General features: G+C 36.2%; 1 protein-coding gene across 20 annotated transcripts in view; it reads right to left on the reverse strand.

Annotated features, from left to right (window-relative positions):
- Positions 1-24187, reverse strand: part of sox6 (SRY-box transcription factor 6) — a 203705-nt gene that overhangs the window by 95604 nt on the left and 83914 nt on the right. For all 20 annotated transcript variants that reach the window (XM_015338143.2, XM_069181505.1, XM_069181495.1 and 17 more), the window contains one exon: positions 1000-1089. In XM_015338143.2, coding sequence (XP_015193629.1) covers positions 1000-1089 — 90 coding nt within the window. The remainder of the gene's footprint in view (positions 1-999; positions 1090-24187) is intronic.

The raw sequence follows: 24187 nt of genomic DNA on the forward strand, positions 1-24187 counted from the left end.
TTACCGTTTTATTTTTTACATTTTATTTCTTTCAATTTGCGGCAGTGATGTTACAAGCTACAGAGAGTTAGCTGGAGCTCTGCCTAGGGATGCTCCCACACTTGGTTCTCCTGCCAGACTGGAACACAAAGAAACCTCTACAGCAAGACAGAGAGCCAGGTTATCTTCAACTAGTACTGTGCCTTCCCCTTGAAAGTAAACATATCTTAGTAACAGCCTGTGCTTTGGACTGGCCTGCAAAGAGACAAACTTCACAGAAAACCACCTCCTCTTTGAATAAACAGAAAGATTTATAGGAAAATGTATATCTACTGCTTAGAAATCGTCCACCACCTCAGAAAAAAAAAACACATTTGTGTTCAAAAGGCATAGCGGAGAGCACAGTCATAGACTGTAGTCTGCATTCTCAAGCTAACTGTTAAAATGAAATTCTATTCAAAACTATATTTTACACTATTAGCACAGTAACCTGGGAAACACAAGCCCAGTACTGTATAGAAACCTATGGAATGCTGAATTACATGGCCTATAAACCTTATATCCATAATGCATGTGAAATGACTTAAAAGCACTGGAAATCAACTCAATTCTACCCATCTGCTGCAAACATAAGTTAAATCTCCCACAGTTTGAATACAAAAATGTTAGACTTAGTAGAAAGAAATAAGAAAATAGTCTTTTACACAGAGATTCATATTGCTGTGTTGTCAGAAATGGCATATTTCGAGTGGCAGGACAGTAGTTAAAGGTTTTTGAAAAGTAGATTTGTTCAGAGCAAGCCCATTTTCAGATTATTTTTCATGAAATGTCATTTCTAAGATCTTTCTACAACCCTAAACAAATTAAAGAGAACATAAGGAAGGTTACAAATGAGAAGACAACATTTAGTTAATCCGTTCATTTGCTCACACTAATGAGCTCATTAATGAAGAAAGAATAAAGAAAAACAGCTGGACAGAGTCCAGCCTAGCCTGTCAATCCTAACTTGCAGTTTCCTACCTTTGATTTCCCCAAGAAGTTCGCTTGTGTTGAGTCTTTCCATTTTCTCCTTCCAGTCTTTAGAGAGAAGCTTTTCCATGCAAGAAGATTCTGAAAGAAACAGAAAGGAAACCCCCAATTTCATGTTAGTGGGTTACACCATTTTAAATATGATATTCTTATCCTGTGATTTGTTTTGCAAAATACATTTTACTGATTCAATTTATAATACAAATATAAAAGAGACATTGAAAGCAAATATTGTTTTCTGGTGTGCCAATTGTATATTCCATATTCCACAAAGCAAAAACTTCACAAATATAAAATGTAAATATAAAAGGCATACCTTGCTAAACTAAATTACTAGGCAAAGAGTAAAATTCAACCTTAAGAAAAGCAAAGCTGTTAGTCAAGTTAGAACACTGTAATTAGACCTGTTTACCTAAGCTTACTAGGAAATATAGAAAAATAAGGTTCCCATGACATTAATTATATAGGCTCTCTAGAATGTAAAATGATAAATGCAGAGGTTGGTTGTTTCACAAAATTGTTTTTTGGGAATTTATCACACTTTGAAAATTAAAACCTCTTGAACATGAAGGAATTACACCACTCCCACTTCCAGTGCAAAAACTAAAAATAAAGCAGCAAAAACGTTTGCAAGAATTTGTGCTTCAGTAGATTTAATAGCTTAGCCAGCATGAGATAAAGGTACTTGGAAATCAAAGCATGTGCAAGGACTAGCTAACACAAGTTAACAAGGGTTAAGGAGTACAACAATGTATTGGACTACAGAAAAGGTATGATGTTTTACATAATAGCGACACCATAAAAACCCCTACAAATTAATTAAAAGCACGCTACAACATGCTGCTTGAAAAATCTTTGTAAATGTCAAGAAGGGGATAATTTCCAAAAAAAAGCATTTCACTATCAATAGTAATTATAAGAAACATAAAACCTTCAGTCATCTCAACATGAGCCAAAAGTGAAACCGGGTGAAAAAAAAAGTCTGAAATCTGAATGTTTTATTTCCCTTGAAGGTGGCAAACAGCAGAGATTGATTTCTGTGACCTTGGAAGGCCACCTAAAATGAAAAAAAAGGTCATTCAAAGTCAGTCTAATTCTAAAAAACAAAAGCACGTCTGCTTCAGTTCTCCACCCTCTCTTATTCCTGTCATTTTTTTTCATTAATAGTAACAGGCTATCAGGTTTCGTTGTCTCATTGAGGTCAATAAGAGGAGGGTGTGCAGAGATAAGACAGACTACAAAGAGACATTAAAAAAGTAAGCACAAGGTAAGAGATGAAATGGGTTTCTATGCGAGCTGGAAGCAGTGATGAAAACAATTAACATTTGTCCATGGGATAATTAATCAGTCGAGGAATGGCTGGAATCCGCCGTTCTGTCGTTGAGGTCGGTGATAAAGAACATGTTGCTAACCAGCACAGGCTGCGTCTTCAAGTTGTTCCTTCCAAATGGAGGTCAGCTTGTTCCCATCAAACAGAACTTTTCCTACAGTCTCACAGACTCCCGCAATAGAACCATTTTGGACACAGTCTGCAAATATGCGGTAACCTTCACCAGCACTGAAATAAGAAAACTGAGCTCTCTCTTCCAAGTTAGGAATGAATGAATATGCAATTCTGTGACTCTTAAGATACATAGCAAAACAAGTCTTTTACAATAATATTTATAAAAAAGACACAAGTAGCACATTCAGAGTCCTAGACAATAGCTGTCAGTGTTTCATGTTTTTGTTTTAGAGTTTAGTAAAAAATATTTACACTCATGAGAAGCATTTAAATATCAGCATTTAAAGGCATGAGGGAGGCAGATGTTGACTAATTTGTAAATTTGTGACTGTAAAAAGGCTTTCTGACCCTTTTATGGGGAATAAAACTCTGGTATGAGACATGTCTAAGTAATGTCAGATCCATGTTTGCCATAAAAGCAATTTCTTGATTCCACAGGGAGCTCTGAAGCCATTTTCTGAGTTCATCTGCTTTTGTAAAGAATATGATTTTATTTTCATTGTTTATTTCTAGTAGAATGCAAGAAAAAGGATTCATTTCACTTTTTAATTTGTAACTATTCCATGTTACTTTGCCTGACCAGTTCTTCTAAAGCCCACCTCTATCTTCTTTTTGAGATGACATCATGAATATTAAGAATATTTTGTACTTGTCCAAAATGTAAAAAGACATTCTAAGGATCTGCAACAGTAACCAAGGGGCATTCTTGTTTATAAGTGGTTAAATGCCTCTTCTGAACAATGAGTCATTTGTGAACATGTTGCAAACAAAAGAGCTCGAATTTATAAGGACAGGGAAAAAGTATTCTGAATGCCTCACAGATTTAGTTACAGTCATGTCAAGGGTGCTTTATGGATTTATATGCGTTATACTGTCATGAAATATTTCAGATACAGAAAGGGCTTTTGTGAGCCAACATCTGAATGAAAAAAGCATGCCTTACAATTTTTGAAGATTCCCAAAATGATACATTATTAGAGATTTGTCCATGTGGCTTAATAAACACAGCGTTAAAACGAACAGCAAGCAAACTAGACTTTTGTCCATATATCCATATTTTATCTTCAAATTGGTAGCAACCATAGTAATATGTTGTGCTTTTATTCCGCAATTATATTCATCCATTCAACATGTTTCCTATAGCTGTTTGGGTTACACAAAAACAGTAACTTCCACTCTATCAGTCCCCAAGTCCCACCAAGCGGGGATGAGGGGGACACAACAGAATGGAGCAAGAACATTTTCTAAAAACAAACAAACAAAAAATTAGAAACTCAGAGGAATATTTTTTCTTTCATTTTTTTAAATAATCAAACACTGTATGCCTTTCACAGTGTAGCTCCTCTGAGAAACTTTTTTATTTTTTATTTAAGAGTTTGCTGGGTAAATTCTTAAAATGCTAAAAGAAAAAAAAAATTGATTGTGATACATCAACTCTCAACACCTCTCCAGCTACCAGTACCTATAGAGATATATACATATATGCCTTAGCTATTCTATTCTCCTCTTATAACAAACTTACATGTTTTCTATAAAAGAACACTTTATTACTTAATTTTAGATGTGGTGTAAAAGAATGCCTGAAGAAAAAAGCCCATTATATTTTTTGAAAGGCAGGCTTCTACTTCTATAAAACTGCTGGTGTGCTGTTAGGAGGAAATTAAAAAAGCCTCCCCTGATCAGCTTTCAATTTATTTTTATGCACACAATGTATGTGAATAAGTGAGCCCCAATGTGCAATTCTGTAAATTCTCAGATTATATTTACAGCCTTGGGATGTGGTTTTCTTGAAATGAAAGCTAAACACTAACAGTACCCTGAATGCATAAAATGGAATAAGCAACAAGATTTACTGTAGCCACTTAGGAAAGAAAACACAATCTGTAACTGTGCTACATCTGTACCTCATTCCAATAGGAATCAAGGAGCAAAATTTACGTTCACGGATTGATAAACAAAGCTGACAGCTCTGTAGAAATAATGGAGAGGCGGGAGATGGCGGAAAAGAAAAAAATTACCCTAAATGGCATTAGCTTCTCAATTATTCTTGTCCTTTCTTTTGGACAAGAACAGATAGAAGAACTGTGCACATATTCCAAAGGGAACTTATTTCCCTTACTGCCCCACCCATCCTTATACACTCTCATGCCCCCACATGAAAAGAAAGATGTGCCAAAAAACACTAACAATAAGAATAAACTTAATATATATCAAGTAGAAAGTTTGGTTGAGGTCAAACTCGCTTCTGTACTTTTTAAGAATTCACTTCAAAAGAATTGGCATCTCATTTGGTTAATTTTCACTTTGCTGAATTTTGAAACACAAACAGAAGGAATTGAAATCTGAGTTTGCTTATGACTAGAACCCACAAAACCCCAATCTCGTAACCCCAGCAAGACTGATGAGGGTTCCAGATGATCAGAGTCTTTGGATATTACAGATTACCCTAATTTAATTTTTTGGGGTGTCACCCCTGGAAGTGTTTATCTATACCTCAGTGAACCAACAAATTTGCTCCAACAAAAAGTAAATACAGCTTCCCTTACTGTTTTCAACAGAACTGCAAAGCAATTGATCGACAATCAATCACAGGTAATTGATCCCCCACAGTTCATTTACTTCCTTCTGAGAAACTATGTATGGTTGCTATTGAAAAAGTACAGTACATACAGATTTAACCAGACCCGTGTCAGAGAGATTTGATTGTTTTAAAACTAATTGTGAATTGGAAATGAAAAAAGTCTGCATATGCCAAAATAGGTGCTTCCAATTTTAGTCCTTAAAACGATAAAAAAACACAATATGAAAAAAAGAAATGCCTTCTCCCTGTTGGAGGAAGAACTTCAGATTTAACACTGACAACAGACAAAGGAGAAGAAGAGGGGCTGTGAACTCACAAAATCATCTCTGGTCAGAGAATTGTTTTCCCATACATAGGAGCTCTGATATAAACATCAGCACAAATGCTTCGTGAGACAAACTTGGGCTTTCTCAAGCACTTGATCATTAAGGAATGCACCAACTGTTTGAGATAATCCCGTGCCAGCTCCAATTCTTCTCCGCACTTCCCTCTGGGAGTGGTCAAACTCCCTCACTCCTCTTCTTTTAAACACTCCTACATACCTCTTTTTAAGCACAAGAAAAAATGCATTGTGTGCCAAGCAACACAAGAAAACCACTGGGATGTCAAGCAGGAACGAATGCTTTTAAACTATTAACCCCCTAGGAGTCACCTTTTACCTGAGAGTTGAAAACAACTTGCAAGTTGTCAGTCACGTTGCTAGAATTCTAAGTCGTGCTGCTTAAGACTAGCAATATTGAGAGATTTAAATTATGATAATTAGAAAATTACACCATTTCTGTGAAACTGCTTGGTGATTGGGCAACTACTTGTTAAGATTTAAGCTGATATTTATTTCATGGCAAGCTGGAAATCTGGTTAGTTTTGCTTCAATTTAAGAATGGATTTACAAAATTCCACACAGCCAAACAAGAACTTAAAGTCTTGGAATTGAAATCTTTCAGTTTGAGGACTTATGTTCTTCAAATTAAAATACTTTTGATTATGGAAGTTATAATAATTAAAAAGTTGTAATACAGAATTTGATGCATGGGTTTTAATTCTTGCAAAGGAGGCATGATAACGCCATGATCTCTGAGTATATACATAGAATAAGCCTGCAGCAAATACAAATACCAAGATGGAAAAAAACGCAATCCAAAAACCAGCGGTGACATTAGTGCTGTTGTAATCATTTATATTATAATGCTCATCAGTTTTTGAATGACACTAACATCCAGTTAATGAGCCAGTTATGTGACTTGTTTCACAGCATTGTTCTAAAAATCTAAAAAATGACATGGAATTCAAACTAATAATAATGATCCTATTCTTTCTAAATACCATTGCTTTTATTCAGGTACAATCTAAATGCAGATCAGTCTCAGTATCAGTGCTGTATCAGTGCTACATAGCTAAGAATGACAATTAGTTATTTGTCAGAAGTCTATCAATCAACCTCTAGTTTATTGCTAAAATAATTTTATTTCTGGAATTCAAACAAATTGAAGATATGAACATGCTGTCCATGGCTCTAAGTTTAAACTTTGCTCAAGGCTCTGAAGATTTTAAATAAATCAATGAATGGCTTTTTCAGCCAAGGCTGCCAAAACGGGTACAATGTATTTAACAGAAGTGTGCGAGGAGGCCAAATTCTAATCTTGCACTTCCACTCTCCTATGTATACATACTGTCTGGTTCTCCACAATTTTGTGTGCATCTTTTCTCCTCCTCTCCCTCCACCCCGACTTCACCCTTGCTGGAACTCCATGGTTTGTTCCTCATAAGCGAGCATGAGTTGTGAAAGCTATGATCTTCAGACAGTGCTGTAATTTCCTTCAGCCAGGCGAGTTAATGACAAAGTGTTAAGTACACTATCCCTTTACAATTGTTGGCTCATTTCATTGTTATTTAAATCTGACCAAGCCACTATAACGTTATTTATGTTTTTGTAACGTCAGCCCATTTCTGACTGCAACGGGCAGGCTACTAGCAATGACATTTTTCCTTAAGCATGCAATTTTCCCAGACAAAATATTTTCCACAAACCTCAAATTAATATAATTGTTAAAAAGTCTGGAACTGCTGCTGTCATTGTATGACTAAGTTTGTAAAATTTCCATCAGGAAAAAACTAATAAGCACTTCATTAGGCACTACTGAAAATTCTAGCTTGCACTGCTTTTGAGACAAAAGTCTCAAAAGAGGATAAAAAAGCCACAATAAAATGATCATACTGTTGTTGTTTTTGGTTTAATCTTCCTCCTCTCTCCTAAGTTCTATCTCTGAGGAAAGAAAAACAGTGTAAGGGTCTTAAGTTAACTTGAAGAACCACTTCAGACTGGGATGAGAATGGAATGAAAACAATAGCTTATATCTAGTTTTTATTTACATTTTCCCAAGGTCTCAGTGGCATACCAACCAGGCCCCTGTAGGAGAATACAGAGCGCTGGCACTGCAAACTACAAGCTCAACTGGACAGCAATCAGTTTTCAGAGCCCATGTGACACTTGTGCCTTGACAGCAGAAAGCAAAGGAAACGGTACTTGGCAATAGATTCTGCCAACATCATTGCTCTTGATCAGACAGTAAAAAATTTAAAAACGGTTTTGATACTCCTCTCTTCTGTTTGGAAAGGCTATATACCGTACCAAACAACTTCCAAAGCACACAACATGTCCAAGCAACGTTTGGTCTGCTCATATACATTTTCTGTTGAACCTGAGGTTCAACTGAGGTTTATTTCTCCTTTACTTCTGACCAACTCTACACCGTTTAGCAGTTCACCTGCCAGCGATCCACACTCTTTAAAAAAATCTGAAGGTGGCATATCATTTTCATTCGCAACAGTTTAAATTAAAAAATAAATTGGTAACTGTCATTTTATGTGTTAAATTCTTCCAGGTTTTTATTATGTGCGAGAAGTGTGATTGTAGACCACGTTCGGTACAAACACAGATTTCTTCACCTGACTTTGCTCCGTGCCAAACCAAATGTTCTACAAAAACCACAATAATGTTATATCTTTACTTTCATTGCTGTTTCTGGATAAGCGTGCCAGTAATGACAATCAGCCCAACACTAGCATTCATTTCTAAAAACAAAAAAGCAACCTTCTCTATTCGCACTTTAAACTTATGTTTTTTAAGTAACAGTTCTTGTTCCTCTTTGATATTCTGTTGTACTGAGTATGGGTGATGCTCTTAATTGCCACTGGAGTAAATGAAGAAACTGGCTGCCAACAGGGCAACATGAAACAATGACTTACAGTTTATTTCAAATGGCTACAACATTCATATTTCTATGTAGTATATTTAGTCACTGATGCCCTAAAAAGCGAGAAAACATTACAAATAGCATTTCCAGTCAGACTGTCATTCCAGAACTTTCATTGCTAAACAAAATGGGAGCTTTTTTTTACATTTTATGAAGTGCAAATGAATTTGAGCTAAGAAAACAAATTGAAATAAGATCTATTTAAGGTGGAAATTACATGTAAAAAGTCAAATAGAGATATTTTATACAACCTATTTACTCTCATTCACTTCACAATCTAAACCTGCGATGGGAAGCTGGCCAGGCACAGATTAGAGACACATGCATTACCTTGTTCCAATCGGATGTTTTTGCAACTACTGTAGTTTAAAATCCATTCCAGTGGAAAAGAAAGAAAAAATATACTATGAACCTGAAAGTCCAATATTATGCTACTTCAACTACTGATATTTTTGCTACTCCTCCCCTTTAAAACAACATAGCCCCCAACACAGTGAGATAAGTTAAATTCTGAATTGCTTTTTTTTCATGTTAGTACAAGCATACTCAGTTGTTACCACCAACACAAACAGTGTCAAAATGTGTAAGGTGTGTATCATTTACCTATCCTTCAAGATACTGTAGGTAAATGTGATTAAAGTTAATGCCTTCCCAATGAATGCATAATTCTGTTCTTACTTTTGTTCTTAATTAATAGCATATACTATCAGATTTTTAAAAAACAACTCGATGGACTGTTGGGTGGATAGAAATAGATATACTTTACATGCACACATTATTCTTTTAGTTTTCCAAGTAACACCTGAATGCAATACTGATGTGATTAAGATTAGCAGAATGTAATAAAAAAGAACAATACTAATGTAATAGGGACAAGTAAAGGTTTATTTCATGCTGAAAAGAAAAGAAAAAAAACATAACATTTCGGCTGTGGAGCCTTCTTCGGGTGTGTAAACTTGCACTTCTTCATTATACTAATGGAATAGCCATAAATCAACAATAACTCAATTTCCTAGTAAAGAACATGTATCACAAGTAATGAGAAAAAATGAATCTCTCAATGCCACAGTGTTCAGTTACACAAGCAACACATAAAATTAACAGATAGGTGCAACTTCCTGCTCTCTGCAAGTCAGTTATCTGACCCATGGTAGATACAATACTAGGTGTGTCCTTTCTAAAGACAAAAAGAACAACATGTAATATCAAGCTCAGAACATGTTCTTCTATTAACTCAGTATAAATCTTATTACTCAATCAGACTCCTTTGAAACAAAACTGGGTTTTGCAGGGTGTTTCTCTTGTGTTATGGACACAATTCCATTCGTCTGGACAACCAAAAAAGATATATAACCTCTTTGCATCATAACTGGCCTTTAACACTCCCTAAAACAGCATAATTTCAAATGCTTCTAAAAAGCTGTTAACACATTGTAGTTCTGTCAGCACTGAGACATGTCAAAGGTAACTCTGCCCAGTGGCACTCTGCCAACACATCTGTCAAAAGCACCATAACCTTTAGAGTACTACTGTAATCCCCCTGCAACAGGAAAAGGATCCTCTTGCTCATCAATCCTCATGTTAGGACCATGAATAATCAGTAAGGATTTCAGAAACCCAAGCAACATCACATGGAAGAACATCCAGCAAACTTTTAGCATTATTCAGCAAAGCTTGAAACTCCAAAAAACTTTGTTTTTTTACCTTTACTGTTTGTACAAGAAAAATGAAGAAAGAAAATGAAAAAAGAAGAAAAAGATTGGTTTAAGCGTCACAACAGGTCAACTGTTAAAAAGCTGTAACATTTGGGGTGAGCCGCTTGAAGAAAAAGAAATATTCATTTGTATAAATTCACTGAATCTGCATTTCGTAACACTTCTGGAACACTGTTCTGAATATAAATAAAAACAGAAATATTGTCTTACAGCTCCATTGTATCAAGGTAAGTGCGTGTTTCTTTAAAACATGATCAGACTGTCTGAACTCTATACTTGTATGTTACAGAGGCCTGATACTTCATGTAAATGAACAATGCAAAAAGTCTAGTCAAAATATGCTAGGCTTTTTAGTGGATTTTAAAATATATCAAAAACACATATTCCATAACATTTAATTACAATATGTTTTATGGACTGTAAAAAGCTGGAAAAGCTGCTGAATCCTCACATAATCCTCATAGTATAATAAGATCTATAGGAACAGTGAATTAAAGGAGAACAAAAAACAGCCTTTGAAAAACATTTCTCCATCAACATCATGAAAGCAATATACATTACAAAATAAAACCTGACAGTGCAACGCATCAGTTTGAGATTAGCAAGGTTTAGAAACTTCAACTCATTCCATGACAAGCAAGCTTTCTTAATCTTTCAGTAAATTCTTTTTGCTGGGCCATTAGAACCATCTTACAGAACCACACCAACACCATCCTTCCATATATCCACCACCAACTCAGGGTAGTGGGGAAGCCGGAGTCTTGAAAACCAATGGGTGCAAGACTGGGTACTCCTTGGACACGCTGCCAGTCCTTCACAGGGCAGACACACACACTCACACCTAGGGCCAATTCTCCCAGAAGCCAGCTTACCTTCCAATATGTTTTTTGGACTATGAGAGGAAACCAGAGCATCCGGAGGAGACCCACGCAAACACAGGGACAACATACAAAACTCCAGACAGGACTGAACCCAGAGTCCCAGCACTGCTAAGCATTTTGCTACTGAGCAGCCCTGCCAATATCATTTCCTGTAAATTAGTTTCAATAGTGTTACGTTAGCATGATATACCATGAAACACCGAAAAGAAAAACTGCTGTGTGAGAAAGTGATAGTATAATGTCAATAGTCAGGGCACCATAATTCACTGAAAAGACTATTTTGAACACCCCATTAGTTTCAAATCAAATCCAGTGAAGTTCTCAATGGAGAATGTAATTATTGAATCCATGCATTGACCATGGAAATACAAATACATTTTTCTTATTTTTTCAACAAAAAGAAAAAAAAACATTTATAGGAAAGTAACTTAAAGATCTCCAAAATAATTATAAGGATCAATTCTTATATCCTTAACATCCAATATTGCCTGTTTTCAGAATCAGCTAGAACCAATAACAAAAAAAACAAAAACTAAACCAACAATCCACTCAGATCTATTTGAACTGAAAATTATCAGAAAAATGCAAGTAGACATTAAGCTTTTATACAAACACCACCAAATTTTCATTAAGAGTGTAAGAGAACAGTGAGTAAACCAAGCATGTTAATCTGTCTGATGTTAATCGGCGAAAAATAGTACTTGAAGAAGAACAGTCGGTTGTAACGTGATGACCTACTGACCCAAAATTTGGATCACCAGAGCAATATGATGGTTAGGTGTCTATCTCAGAATAAGTAGGAATGACACATATTAACGTAATGTTAATGAGCAAGTGATTTTTCTGTTAGTCTTTATACATACAAGGAAAGAAAATAAATGGAGGTTAAATGACTATCTTGTTTTTTGTAGGAATCCCATTTTCACATACAGAATATTAATTCTCTGACTAGAATTATACCTATACAGTTTGGAGTTACTTGGCCAAACACTTCTTGAGAAAGAGCAGTTCAAGGGATCCACATCTCTCAAAATTGTTCAAGACCCACTGAAGGTTAAAAAATAATGTATTAACTTTTCAGGAGAAAAATAAATTAATTTGGTTGTTGATTAAATCAATTCAAGTTTTAATTAAACTGGTGCAGCGGTTCATATGAAGAAGATTTGATTTTGAAAGGGTTTGATTGCATGGATTAAACTGATACCTAAAGTCACACAGGTTCCCAATTCACAAATTTATTGGATTAGCTATAATATTTTGCCTAACTAATATGAAGTTGATATGCTGTTGAGTATCTGAACATGAGTGGTTTCCAAAGTGAGAAGAAAAAAGCCTATCGCTAAAGACTTACTGAAAGCCTAAATAAAAGAAAAGGCTAACAAAAATATTAATAGGTAGCTACAATACCTTCAAGGCCAAAAGAAAAATGTAGCTGATGTATCTCAGACTCACTTTTTGGCCTAAGTATTTTTCTTTCTTAACAGAGGAATTCTGCAACATTTTTTCACATTTCTACTTTAAACTTAAACCTAGGCAGTAACTGACTAGACGTCTGTTGTAGTTGTAATAATAATATTTTTTCTATATTTTGAAGTTGTTGGGGTTGAGAGACTGGGTAGCTGTAAATTTTATTTTAGACAGTTACTCTGAGATAGAATAGACGTTAAACTTGTGCTAAAAACTTGTGTACCACACTAAGACGCTGGTCTAACCCACATGTTTATAAACAAATGGATTATTTTGAATAAAGAATTTCAAAATATTCTTATGAACAGCTGCATCTAATGAATTTAAACTTGGCAGGCTTCATCAACAGCAGAAGCTTTGTAATTTTTACTCTTGAGAGGTCAAAAGACTACTGTTTATACCCTCAATGGATTTTCAACCATTTTGAGAGATGCAGCCTATCTCCCAAGGTGCAACTGATCAAAACTTGTCCGGCCAATTAATTTCAAAAGCTATATGCATAAATCTACTGCAGCCAGCGTGTGTACATGCAAAAAATGTGCTACCTGCTGCATAAACCAAGATAGAGCCGTAATACCCAGTTCACTGGTGATGATACCTTAAGAATCTGACACACTGTCTTTGCTGTATATATCAAGATGACTGCGCGGACACCATTCTCTCACACCTGAAGCTGACTCTGTCCTGACAAGCCACTACACTGTCAATAGAAATGACACTTGGCATCTACACATTGAATCAACACAGGAGCAATAACAGCTGCTTCTGATTTGCACCTCACAAGTTACGGTCATAATTTTACCACCCACACTGCGTTATCAACTGAAAACTGACCTTTTATGCAAACTGTTTCAGCTCATGGACTATGTGGCCAATTAATTCCAAACTTGGTACTGTAGGAATCCTTCTAGTGATTATGGAATCAAAATGTAGCACAACAGAGTTCTGGCTACATGTTTGACTAAAAGGTATTTTGTTTTCTTGTCAATACATGTCATATATCACAAATCACTCATGAGCAAAAACTGTTTAGCCAATGAACTCCAAATTTGGAAGTATGCTTTACTGACAATGTGATGAACATAAGTTGAAATGGGGCTCCTGCTTAAACCAAGATCAACAAATAGATTTTCTCAAACTTCAAACTGCTACGACTGCCATCTTAGGAGCCACTGTGCTGATTGATTTTAAACTTGGCAGGATTCACCTAACTGAAACATGCTGTAAACTTGAACCTCACTTAGGTTAACTTCAACTTTTAAACAACTACAAATGCTTTGTGAATCATGCCAGTACATCTAACTACTCCCCTTTAAAAACTGAGACAAATGAGAACCACACTTGTTAGGTAGCGCTCCAGTTTCCCCTTAGCTTACTTGATGTTTCCTCACACTGTTAAAGTAAGTGGGTAGAGACTGGCATGGAAGCCTAAAACACACTTGCACTTTTCTAGTCAGTTTCTGCTAACACATGTTCTTCAATGTAAAAAGAGGATCAGGTGAATAGTATAACTGGAAGCTGGCCACATTCTGGAATGTATCTGTTTCCCTTAGAAACACCGCTCATCTGTATCTCGAAGTAAGTGCTTAGTGAAAACAAACTAGGCACACTATACGGAACATGCAGAAGAATTGCATATACAATTGTTAATGCATTGTATCTTATGAATATTTTAATCACAGAATCAATAAAACCTGAAACCAACATAAAAAATGCAAAGAGAAACAAGACAAAATGTGTTTTGTCATTCCACCAGTAGTTCTAGAAACAACAGACATTCAAAATGCCAAGTGTTCCTCAAGCCTTCATAATCATAGCGTTATTGAAGTGAGGACAAAAAGGCCTCTAATTGCATGGGAGCAATCTAAATGGAATAGGTTATACTCCCAGGCAATACGGCACAATACAACAAAAACAACATTCTCTGTGTACAACAGAACGTCATCTCTCATTTTCAGGCAATTACCTTCCTTCTTGTCAACAGTTTTAATAACCTCCATCATTTCTAAAAGACTTTTGCTTCAGTTAAATAATTTTCAGCTCTTTAATATGCAAATGAGCTTGTTCATATGCATGGGTGAAGTGGTGCAGCTACTTGAAATGTGTCAGTACATTGTAGAGCACCTGCACCTCAGGGAAGGCTTGATTTAATTGACACCTAATACTATTCATTATTCCACTTAGTGAGCAGTTCCTGTTAGTCACCTGTAGGTTCTCCTATAGGCAAGAGTTCAGCCTGCCAACAGGAGCTCTAAACATCGGCTATAAATAGAATTATTTAATATTCACCATTGGCAGCGCATGCAATCCTAGGTAAATAACCATGCGATCAGTCAATCTGTATTTAAGAAGCATATTGGCCAATTCCCTACTAACACACTGTGGCTCTTTGGTTGCTAGCTGGGTATGCAACTACACACAAGATAAACAGCGTTAAGAAACTGTGGCCAAACACAAAATGTGCAACAGAACTGCAAGCTCCTTACTTCTGAGCAAAAACTAAAGCGGTTTTTCAGCTAGCTTTAGAGTTGTCTATTATCTGGCGAAATAAACTTTGTGCTGTGGATGCACAAATCTCCTATTGTTTATGTTAAATTCATAATCTTTTCCATGCATGTACATGGATTACTCCCTTGTAATAAGACAAATGACAAAAATTACTTTGTGTTGACTTTCACTCCATTTTGTAACCAGCTAGACCATTTTAGTAAACATAAGACCAAATGGCTTATTTTATATTTGCACCATGCACCACAAATGTTTGTAACAAAAGCACAAATGTTAAGATAAGATCCATATTTTATGCCATAATAATGGTCCACCAAGTCTAAGAAACAAGCTTTGTTGTGTTACCATTTCGAAATATTACACCGGCATATAGTTTTTCATTGTCTGTAAAAGGCAAAACCTTTCCAAATAATTAAATGTAATTACAATCATTAAATTAAAGTCAAGTAACTTACATCATGTCATACTAACAATAAAGTTTTTCTTCTAGGTTTATAGTCAGGAAAGCTGAGGTGGTAGTCTTTTTGAAGTGACCCCATGGTACAGGAAACCTGTGCGAGACATGATATATGACCTTTCTTAACAGGACACGTGTCTGTCTACCATATATGCATTAACTATACCCAAGTGACTTGACCTCTTGAGTAGGTCAGAGGACTCAACAAATGGCCCCTCCAATCCATTCCACCACAGAACTTTCTTGCAATCAGCTTTTAAATTATTCAGCTGAACTGAGTAAAGATCAATTTATTCACTAAACTGCTAGAAGTAACACACCCCTCAGACAGAAGAGAATAAAAGAGATGTTCTGCAGATATTACACTGGATGATCAACAATGCAAATATAAACAAATATTAAAAATACATTTAGTTGCAGAATAACCCTCCATCCCAATGGTCCAGTTTTCCAAATATATAAGACAGTATTAAAGAGTTTTTTTATCTTATAAATTCTCATTCTGAGGCAGAACAGATGTTCGGATTCCTAAATCATCTTAAGTTTTATACTGTATATTCTTTTATAAGTGCAGAGCTGAGATGGTTTTGTATTTGGGTTTCCCTAAGGAAGATTTTGACTCCTAGCCACTCCTTTCAATGGACCTTAAAACCACACAGGACTACAGCAGGCCTGCATGTACATGAGGGATCATTTGCCAGATCTCTGTACCCCAAAGAGCAAAGGTCTTCTTCAGAGCTTCACAGCTGAGGGAATTCTTTTTGCTGCTGCTGGGCTTGGTGTGTCTCAATGAAAGAGACTTCAGCACTGCCGCTGGCCTACGCACGGCAGAGGTGGTAAATTATAAATCTGAATGAGTAGAGAGTCAGCCAATAAACAACAGCAAATTGCCCAATGCTTCTGAAGGCAAAATCTTCTGAAAAGGGTTGGACGAGAGATTAAAACATGCCAGTGGCCCCTTGTCTGCTTCAAAAAGCAGCAAGTTAGGAGACACAGTGCAAGAGAGCAATTCGCAGACCCAGAGAAGGAGGAAAAAATCCAATCAAAACTTCGTATACAGAGATGAGGAGCCAAGCTAAACCCATTTTCAGAGCCCCCAAAACTGCAATCTCCTCTAAAGCCGGAGAATGGCAGCTGGCAGAACAGCTGGTGAATAGGATTAATGTCAGAAGAATGAAATAAAACTCAACATATGTCCGAGCCTGAGGTGTTGGGAACTGTGCGTGATTGTGCCCCGATGGATGCCATGTGTACATCTGGATAGAGCCACTGTGCACTGCTTCTGTACTCCACAAGGTCACTTTTAAGAACTAGGACCATTTAATGCTTGGATAGCAAAATGAACTTTTTTCATCCCCTTTTGAAAACCGTATGTCCACAGAGATGCTTCATATGCTACTTTTCGTTCTTGATACTGGTAATTAGGGTTCATTCAGAGGGAAAAAAAATCTGCAGTGTACGAGGAAAAGCTAAATACACACCTTCTTCAAATTAAATCAAGACAGTTGGAAGCACACAATCTGCTTGAAATCTGTAATCATGCACAACACTAAAATAAATTAGGCTTTCCTAAAAGGTAAATAAATTAAAAGTAATATATTGAAAAAAAATGCACAACATAAAACTTCATACAATGCTGATGAGAGCTTCAACACTTAAGAATTTGAAGATGTGCATCAGAAGAGATATGCGGACTTAATTTTAATTTCTAATTTTCATTTGATGTCGGTAATCATTAGGGCCCACACACTGTAATAAATTATAATAATTTCACACGAGAATTAAATTACTGGGTACCTTGCAAAGGAGCCATTTTTTGGTGGGAACCCTATAATCTAACTGTCAGATATAAACTCTTTTCCTAATCAATGCTCCAAAACATTCACATTTATTCATCTATGTTAAATTAATAGAACTGTGTGGATAATGCAGCTAAAAGTGATCATTGCTGCTCTGAATGATTTACTAAATTAATGGGTGCCTCAGACTGTACAAGGACAAAAAGAGACTAATAGGATTCAGATGAATAGATTAAAATTTGCTGTGAAGCCAAGTGGCTCATGTTGTTACAGAAAGTTTCTTAAAGCAAGCAAAGCAACTTTAATGTTCTTAAAGTACTAAAAAAAAATACTATGCAAAATACAGGTATTTTCCAATCAGTCAGGAACTGAAAGGATATAATTGCAATGTGCTCATTATAACAACAGTGTACAAATTATTCTCTATAGATCTAGTATTTCATATATAACATGGAAAAATGCATTCTATTGAATTCTTACTCCCATATTATTTTATCACATTCGTTGTTGTCAAAATGAGGAAATAAGAATTATGTTTAAAGTCTCCAGGAATATAACAAAATTGCATCAAAGTATTTTGTGTTAATGAAATAGTTTATTCCCCTTTATTGTTTCTCCTTACCTTGAGAGATTATTTGAGGACTATCTCTACCAACTATTGCACCTCACTGCAATAAGTGAAAACTAAATATATATTTTCTGATCAACTTATGTGTTTTTGCAGTATTTGAATCATAATGGTGAGATGTGAGGAATATGATTCTTGCCAAGACTTTTTGTCTGGATCTGAAAAAGTACTAAAAATCAAACTATTCTTTCTATGGTTTTTTTAATTAGGGGTCTTGTCAACTGAGAACCCTGTGGCATGCTTAAGATGTACCAATTAAAACTGTTTATGCTCTGTTGCGATAGAATCTGTTTAATGTTAAAGTTCATGAGCTGACACATCTCTTCATAGACTGAAGGTCATTACTATTACCTTGATTTTCCATTCTTGGTAATAAAACTAGCATTTCCAAACTAATATACAAAAAGAGGCAAGAAATATTAGACATAATTACATTATGTGACATTCATAATGCACCTTAACACCTTAGCACATTAAAACATTATGCTTCTACACAATTTCACTTCACAACACCGCACAAGAAATATTTTTGGGAAAAAATAAAAAATAAACACTATATAATATAATACATGGAAAACAGAATATCAGCAAATTATGAGCAATGTTATTAATGACAGTAATCATTACTATCCTAACATGTGGTATTGGAATTTAAATGTTAAGCAAAGCACATTTTTTGTTCTGTATTTTATGTTTCTCTTACTAGAGCAGCCTGGAGAGATCAAACTGACATGGTGAAGTAACCCTAGGTTAAGCATTCCAAGTTGCAGGAAGTCACTTCTTTACCCATCAGCTCAGGGACTAAGTGTGCCATTGTTCCAAAGGGGCTTCCGTAACAACGGGTGTCGTATTTGCTTTTAAACTGAAACATTCTGTCTTTTCAGTGTGCAGCACCATTGATGAAGCCCCTGTGTTTACAGAGAGAGAAAAAAGCAGAGCCTTTCAGAGTGTGCAGCAAATTCCAGAAAATAAAAATCTAGGGAGAATGCAGTTATGAGGCTATATTTATGTTACCCGTTTTAACATCGTAAAACGCTGCCGCTCTGAATCTGCAACGTGAGATCACTTTAGGAGGCTCACTAGAAAAAAAAGGCAAGAATGACTGCTGGAGTGGTTCAACAACCAAATTACTAATTGAGACATTATGATAAGTGGTACTGTAGTTATGAAAAATGCTTGTGGTTCATTTCATTCCACCCCACCCTCAACAATAAAAATTCATTAATTAAAAACTGAACTCATAACTTTCACCAATCATTGCAACTTCATGGCATATAATAGATGCCAAGGTCCAAAAGCATATTAACCACTTGACCCCCTCCAACTTAAAATTAAACAAGAGCCACTCCCAAAGTGAGACTGTGTTCCCTGAATAATTGTAGTTCTCAGCACTCAATCTATGAGGAGCAATAAAGCACATTCCTATTTAATTCTTCTGACATCCTAATTTCAGATCTTGGCACATACAAAATGCGATAAAAAATGAGATATGTGTAACGACTAGAGGTAAGATATCATGCTGCTGAAAGGCTAAGCATCAAAGTCTTAAAATATATAGTTTGTTACTCAGATTAAAAACACAATGGCAGAAGGAAGCTAAAAGCAGAGAATCCTTGAAGACATTATTTTAATGTTATTTTTTCTTTGATAATTTTGTTAAATCTTTTACCAAGAGGCCAAAATGAATGACTATAACAGACATAATTAATCATTTAAAAGTGAGGATTTTCCTACACTGCAGCTGAGCACATCAGAATGAAAAGGTTCAGGGAGTTGAATGTCTTTTAAAAGCCCGAGCTATTTAGATCTTAAAACAGTTCCACCATCACAACTATTTTTTTTTGTGAGGAATGCAACAAAAGTCCTCCACAGGCTTGTCGATGCCGGAGAAAAATGCTTTCACTAGGTGCAAGTCACATAAATCCACCAAAAAAACAACAACCTCTCCAGAGGTTAACGGGAACCCTACTGTGAGAACCACTGAGGACTGGGACTCTGTCTTCTGCAGTCCCAGCACTGGCACTGTTCCCGAAATCCCAACATCTGACCTTCCTTGCAACTGAGATCTCCGCAGATAAAGTAAAGCACGTCAACATCTGTTCCGGTTCACACCGATTTTAATTTACAAAAAGAGCTTTGCTATTTTCAGAGCAAGGGCTCCATAGCACAATGACAGATTTAGGACCATTAATGGGGTGGTGTTTTCTTGTGTGTCAGCGTTTTGCTCTGACTGTACTAGCCGGATACTGAAGGGTCAGAGAAGACAGCAAGTCAATTAAAACTGTTGCAAGCACAAACCCTCCTCCCCACACCCACCCACACTGCAATCCCAAAACAAAAAGTTGTACATAAAGAGGGCAAAATTTTCAAACCTGCTCATTGTATTCCATCCCAAGTACAAATCTACAAATAAAGCTTTTACCATGTAATTGTATACCAAGAAAAGCGGGTCAGAAATTCTCCTTAGTTCATCGCAAAACAGAACAAAAGTAAAGGCTCACCAACAGATAATAGTAGTGCACTCAGGATTTGTCCTGCAAACACAAATTCTTGTTTTCTGACAATTACAACATGGTGCATGAATGAATGACACAATAGCGCTGTTGTGCTGAACTCAAGAGAGAGGCGCAGAGTCAACAGCTGAGCTGAAAGAAGATGGGCAGTGGAATGCTATACAGCAGTTGCTAGTGTTGACTAGTCAGAATTTGAGAACTGTGAAGGTAATATGGATATTACAAAGAATGGCATATTGAAAGAACAGCTGCTTGCTCTACCATCTGAAGTTAAATCAATTTAAAAGTCTGTGTCACTAGTTTTTAACTCTTTCTAAAAGCTACCCCTCTGACCTTGTGAAAACGATGTATTAAATATTGCATATTAAATGTATTACTTACATCTAAATATACAAATATATATGAAAAATTGGTACCTGCAATTAGATAAGTCCTCTTAAAAGTTATATTTGGTATACTCCTGTGGCAATAAAACAAGTTAATATTTTGAACGTTATCATTTTAGATTTTGCAAGTCTTTGTGTGTTTGTACAATACAGCTTAATCATGAACAACGTGATTCTGAATTCCAAAATCAGCAAATAAACGTCTTGGAAAATAGTGTTCACACAAATGTAGAAAAATAATACTTCGAAGCCCATATTACATAGACTATATATTGAAATCTAATTAATGGGAATTACGATTTTAATTTTTGAATTGTTGAATTCACTGGGAATCTAGTAGCCGGGTAATATTTTAGCAGCAGTCAGTGAGCAGAGGAAAGTCGGGTATCTTTTGTAACAGTTCACATGTCAGACTGGCTAAGTGCCCACAGCGTACAGCCGAAAAATCTATTTAACGTCTGCCTCACGGGGCGACATGAGGTTTGATTGGCAGAAAGCAGAGAGTGGCTTTTGATCATGTGTCCTAACAAGCGATTCCAGCTCATGTCTCTTCAGCGGAACAGCTCCCCATTACCTATTCAAACAAAAGTGACAGACCACTGCACTCCTCGTCAGCTCATGGCTTGCACAGTGGGTGCAGCACTGGAGAAAGAGAGCCACTGATTAAATATATCACTTTTCTCAAGACAAGCAGGTTGTTGGAATCAAAGGTAGACAGAATAGAGCCAACATTATTAAAGGAAGAGGAGAGAGAGAGAAAAAACAGCAGTTGACTGATGTTCGGCCAGTATGTACTGCCTGAGGGATTCACAGACTGACAAGGAAGAAAAAGGAAGAGCGAAGTGTTTGAAGCAGAGCTCAAAATTTGCAGGTTCACCTCGGCCACCAGCCAAAAAATTAAAAACGGCTACTGGGTCTCAGTCTTCATTGCATATGCATGGAGTCAAGGGCTTGCACCACAGATCATTATAACAAAGATTCCTATTAATTAGGTGGGATAAAACAGAGCCAGTCGACAAGCTTGGCTTCTTTCTTCTGTATCGCCTTCCAACGTGGTATTTCAACTTGGTAACAGAAACGCAATCTCCCCATGTGTTACAATCCAGTCTCTTCCTGAAGTTCAATTCCAGAAAGTCAAAAAGGTAAAGGGTTTAAACTACCGAGAAAATGGGTTTACACAGAGCACAACAGTGCACCTATTGTAAGAATATTTTTGGGCAGAGGCTTCCCACTGACCACATATACTGGTCTGGCCACTCTTAGAACCATTTCAATGGTTTAATGGACCCAGTTCTCTCAATTGTTTTCTCTTTTCTCTTAATTGTTCTACATACATCTTATTTAAGACTCACATTAATCTAAATAATTAGCACAACACCGAAGGTGTTCCATATTTATATATTACATTACACAACTGCATCTTCTCCATGATGGTATTTCATGTCCCGCACAGGATTACTCAGTACCTTAGATCCAGAAATGAAACACCATGGAAGCAATTTTTTTAACAGGAAGTGTAATCCACAAAGACAAACTGCAATTGTTGGAGCTGTTTGTGCCTATCACACTAATAATAACACTGTATATCACGTTTGCCCATTTCAATATCTCATGGCACTACAGATGTTACTGTACAGTATGTAAAAATTGTTTTATGGCTTATTTTGGCTCTCAGTAGTGAATTAAGGGCCACTTTCTTCAATACTGGTCTACTTTGGGCAAAAAAGCTTGCATTGATTTGCCTTGACATTTAAGAAAAAATATAAAACTATTTTTTAAATATTTTTTATTTGGTTCCTCCACAAAACAACATTTAATTTGAAATTAGGTACTTGTTGAGCAGTGGGACAGACCACATTGTTAAATAACAGTTTTCTAGAATGCAGTCTTTTGATGTTGCCCCCACACTGCTAAACTAATCAGCTGAGAATCAATTTTCTGGCGCTCATTTTGCTCTAACTGTAAATTGTTGAGGTTTAGTTAGCTTTGATGAGATAGAGGTTATAAATAAATAAATGAAAAGCTTCATACGCATTCGTACTGAGAAAGGCAACAGATATTAGACAAGCTTGAATAATAGCCTAAGAGGAAATACTTTAATACGGTGTTCACCCAATAATGTGTTACCCACTGCTTTGTTTCCTTAAGAACCTGAATTGCAGCTAGTTGGGCATCACCACACACCATGGACCTCAGACTGATTTCAGAAAATGGTAACATAAGACAATGAAAAAAATCTGTGCAGCAAGTTTTACTTTTATAACAATCAGAAATTCAATTTGATAGCCTTTTATAATTGTTTTCCGAAACGGGCAACAAAATTATAGTGAACTGAAGAGTGCTATAAACGAGATAAAGAACAACCTGCATACTGGCTACATTGTGTTCTGTCCAAAAAAATATCTATCAAGTACGCAGCAATTATACTTTGCTACAATCTTCTACTATTTAACATTAACACTGATAAAAGCCTGGGATTAAAATAAATTTTAATTAAGTACATGCACTTTTAAAAGAAAAACACTAAACATGACTATTAGAAATGATCTCTATCCCTCCTGCAGGAGTAACTGCTGCCTTGTGAATACTCATCTGGACTCACAAACACAAATGGAGGCAAGAGCCATCAAGTTTTAAGCTGCGATCAACTACTCCGGAGTGTGATCTCAACAGGGGTGATCTCTTTCGAATGGGCTGGCCTGCCGTCACCCCCAGCACCCCACGTTTGCAAGAAAAAATCACTTCCTTGAGCTAAAAAGAGAGGCTTCCACAGGCCAGACTGTAATTCTGCTGTTTGATGACGAACTCTGAATCCCTGCCACATATTTTACTGAAACATGTAATGCCGTAATTTAGACTAGCCAGGGTTTAAGCATGGATTAGAAGATAACAAGCTTTTACCAGCAGCCAGAACAACTCCTGGCAAAATGAGAATGCTGACTAACTTGGCAGCAAGAGAGTTATACTGATGCCCAGCAAAGAGAAACGATGCAAACATACTGAAATGTTTCTCTATGCCGAAGTGCATGAAATAATGAATTCAGAAAATGGAGCTTACAGAAAATAGAGGGGTGAGAAGTTTTCAGCTCTCTTTCATGCACAGAAATTCCTCTGGAATTGTCCTCAGAAGCTTTTCAGCAGCATCGTGTGAAGTGTCTGCCTGATACGAATGAACGATGTTCAGCAGAAAAGCACATAGAAAATGCAGTTGAAGCACAGCATAGAATTCACACCAAAAAAAAAACAGGAAGAATTTACACTTCATACAAAATTCTATAAAAGAATTCAGCGTATTGTAAACTTAGACAATCAATATACAGGTACTTGCAGAAATGCCAGTGCAAAAAAATGAAGTCCACTTGAACTACATATAAAAGAAGACCCAGCGACAAATAACGTTTAGCTCAATGTACTACTATATTGATTACTACTTAGTACATTACATAAAGTAGGACTAATTGCTTGTGTATCAAAAAGATTCACCTT

The sequence above is a fragment of the Lepisosteus oculatus genome, chromosome 21 (genome assembly GCF_040954835.1).
Source record: "Lepisosteus oculatus isolate fLepOcu1 chromosome 21, fLepOcu1.hap2, whole genome shotgun sequence".
Taxonomy (NCBI): domain Eukaryota; kingdom Metazoa; phylum Chordata; class Actinopteri; order Semionotiformes; family Lepisosteidae; genus Lepisosteus; species Lepisosteus oculatus.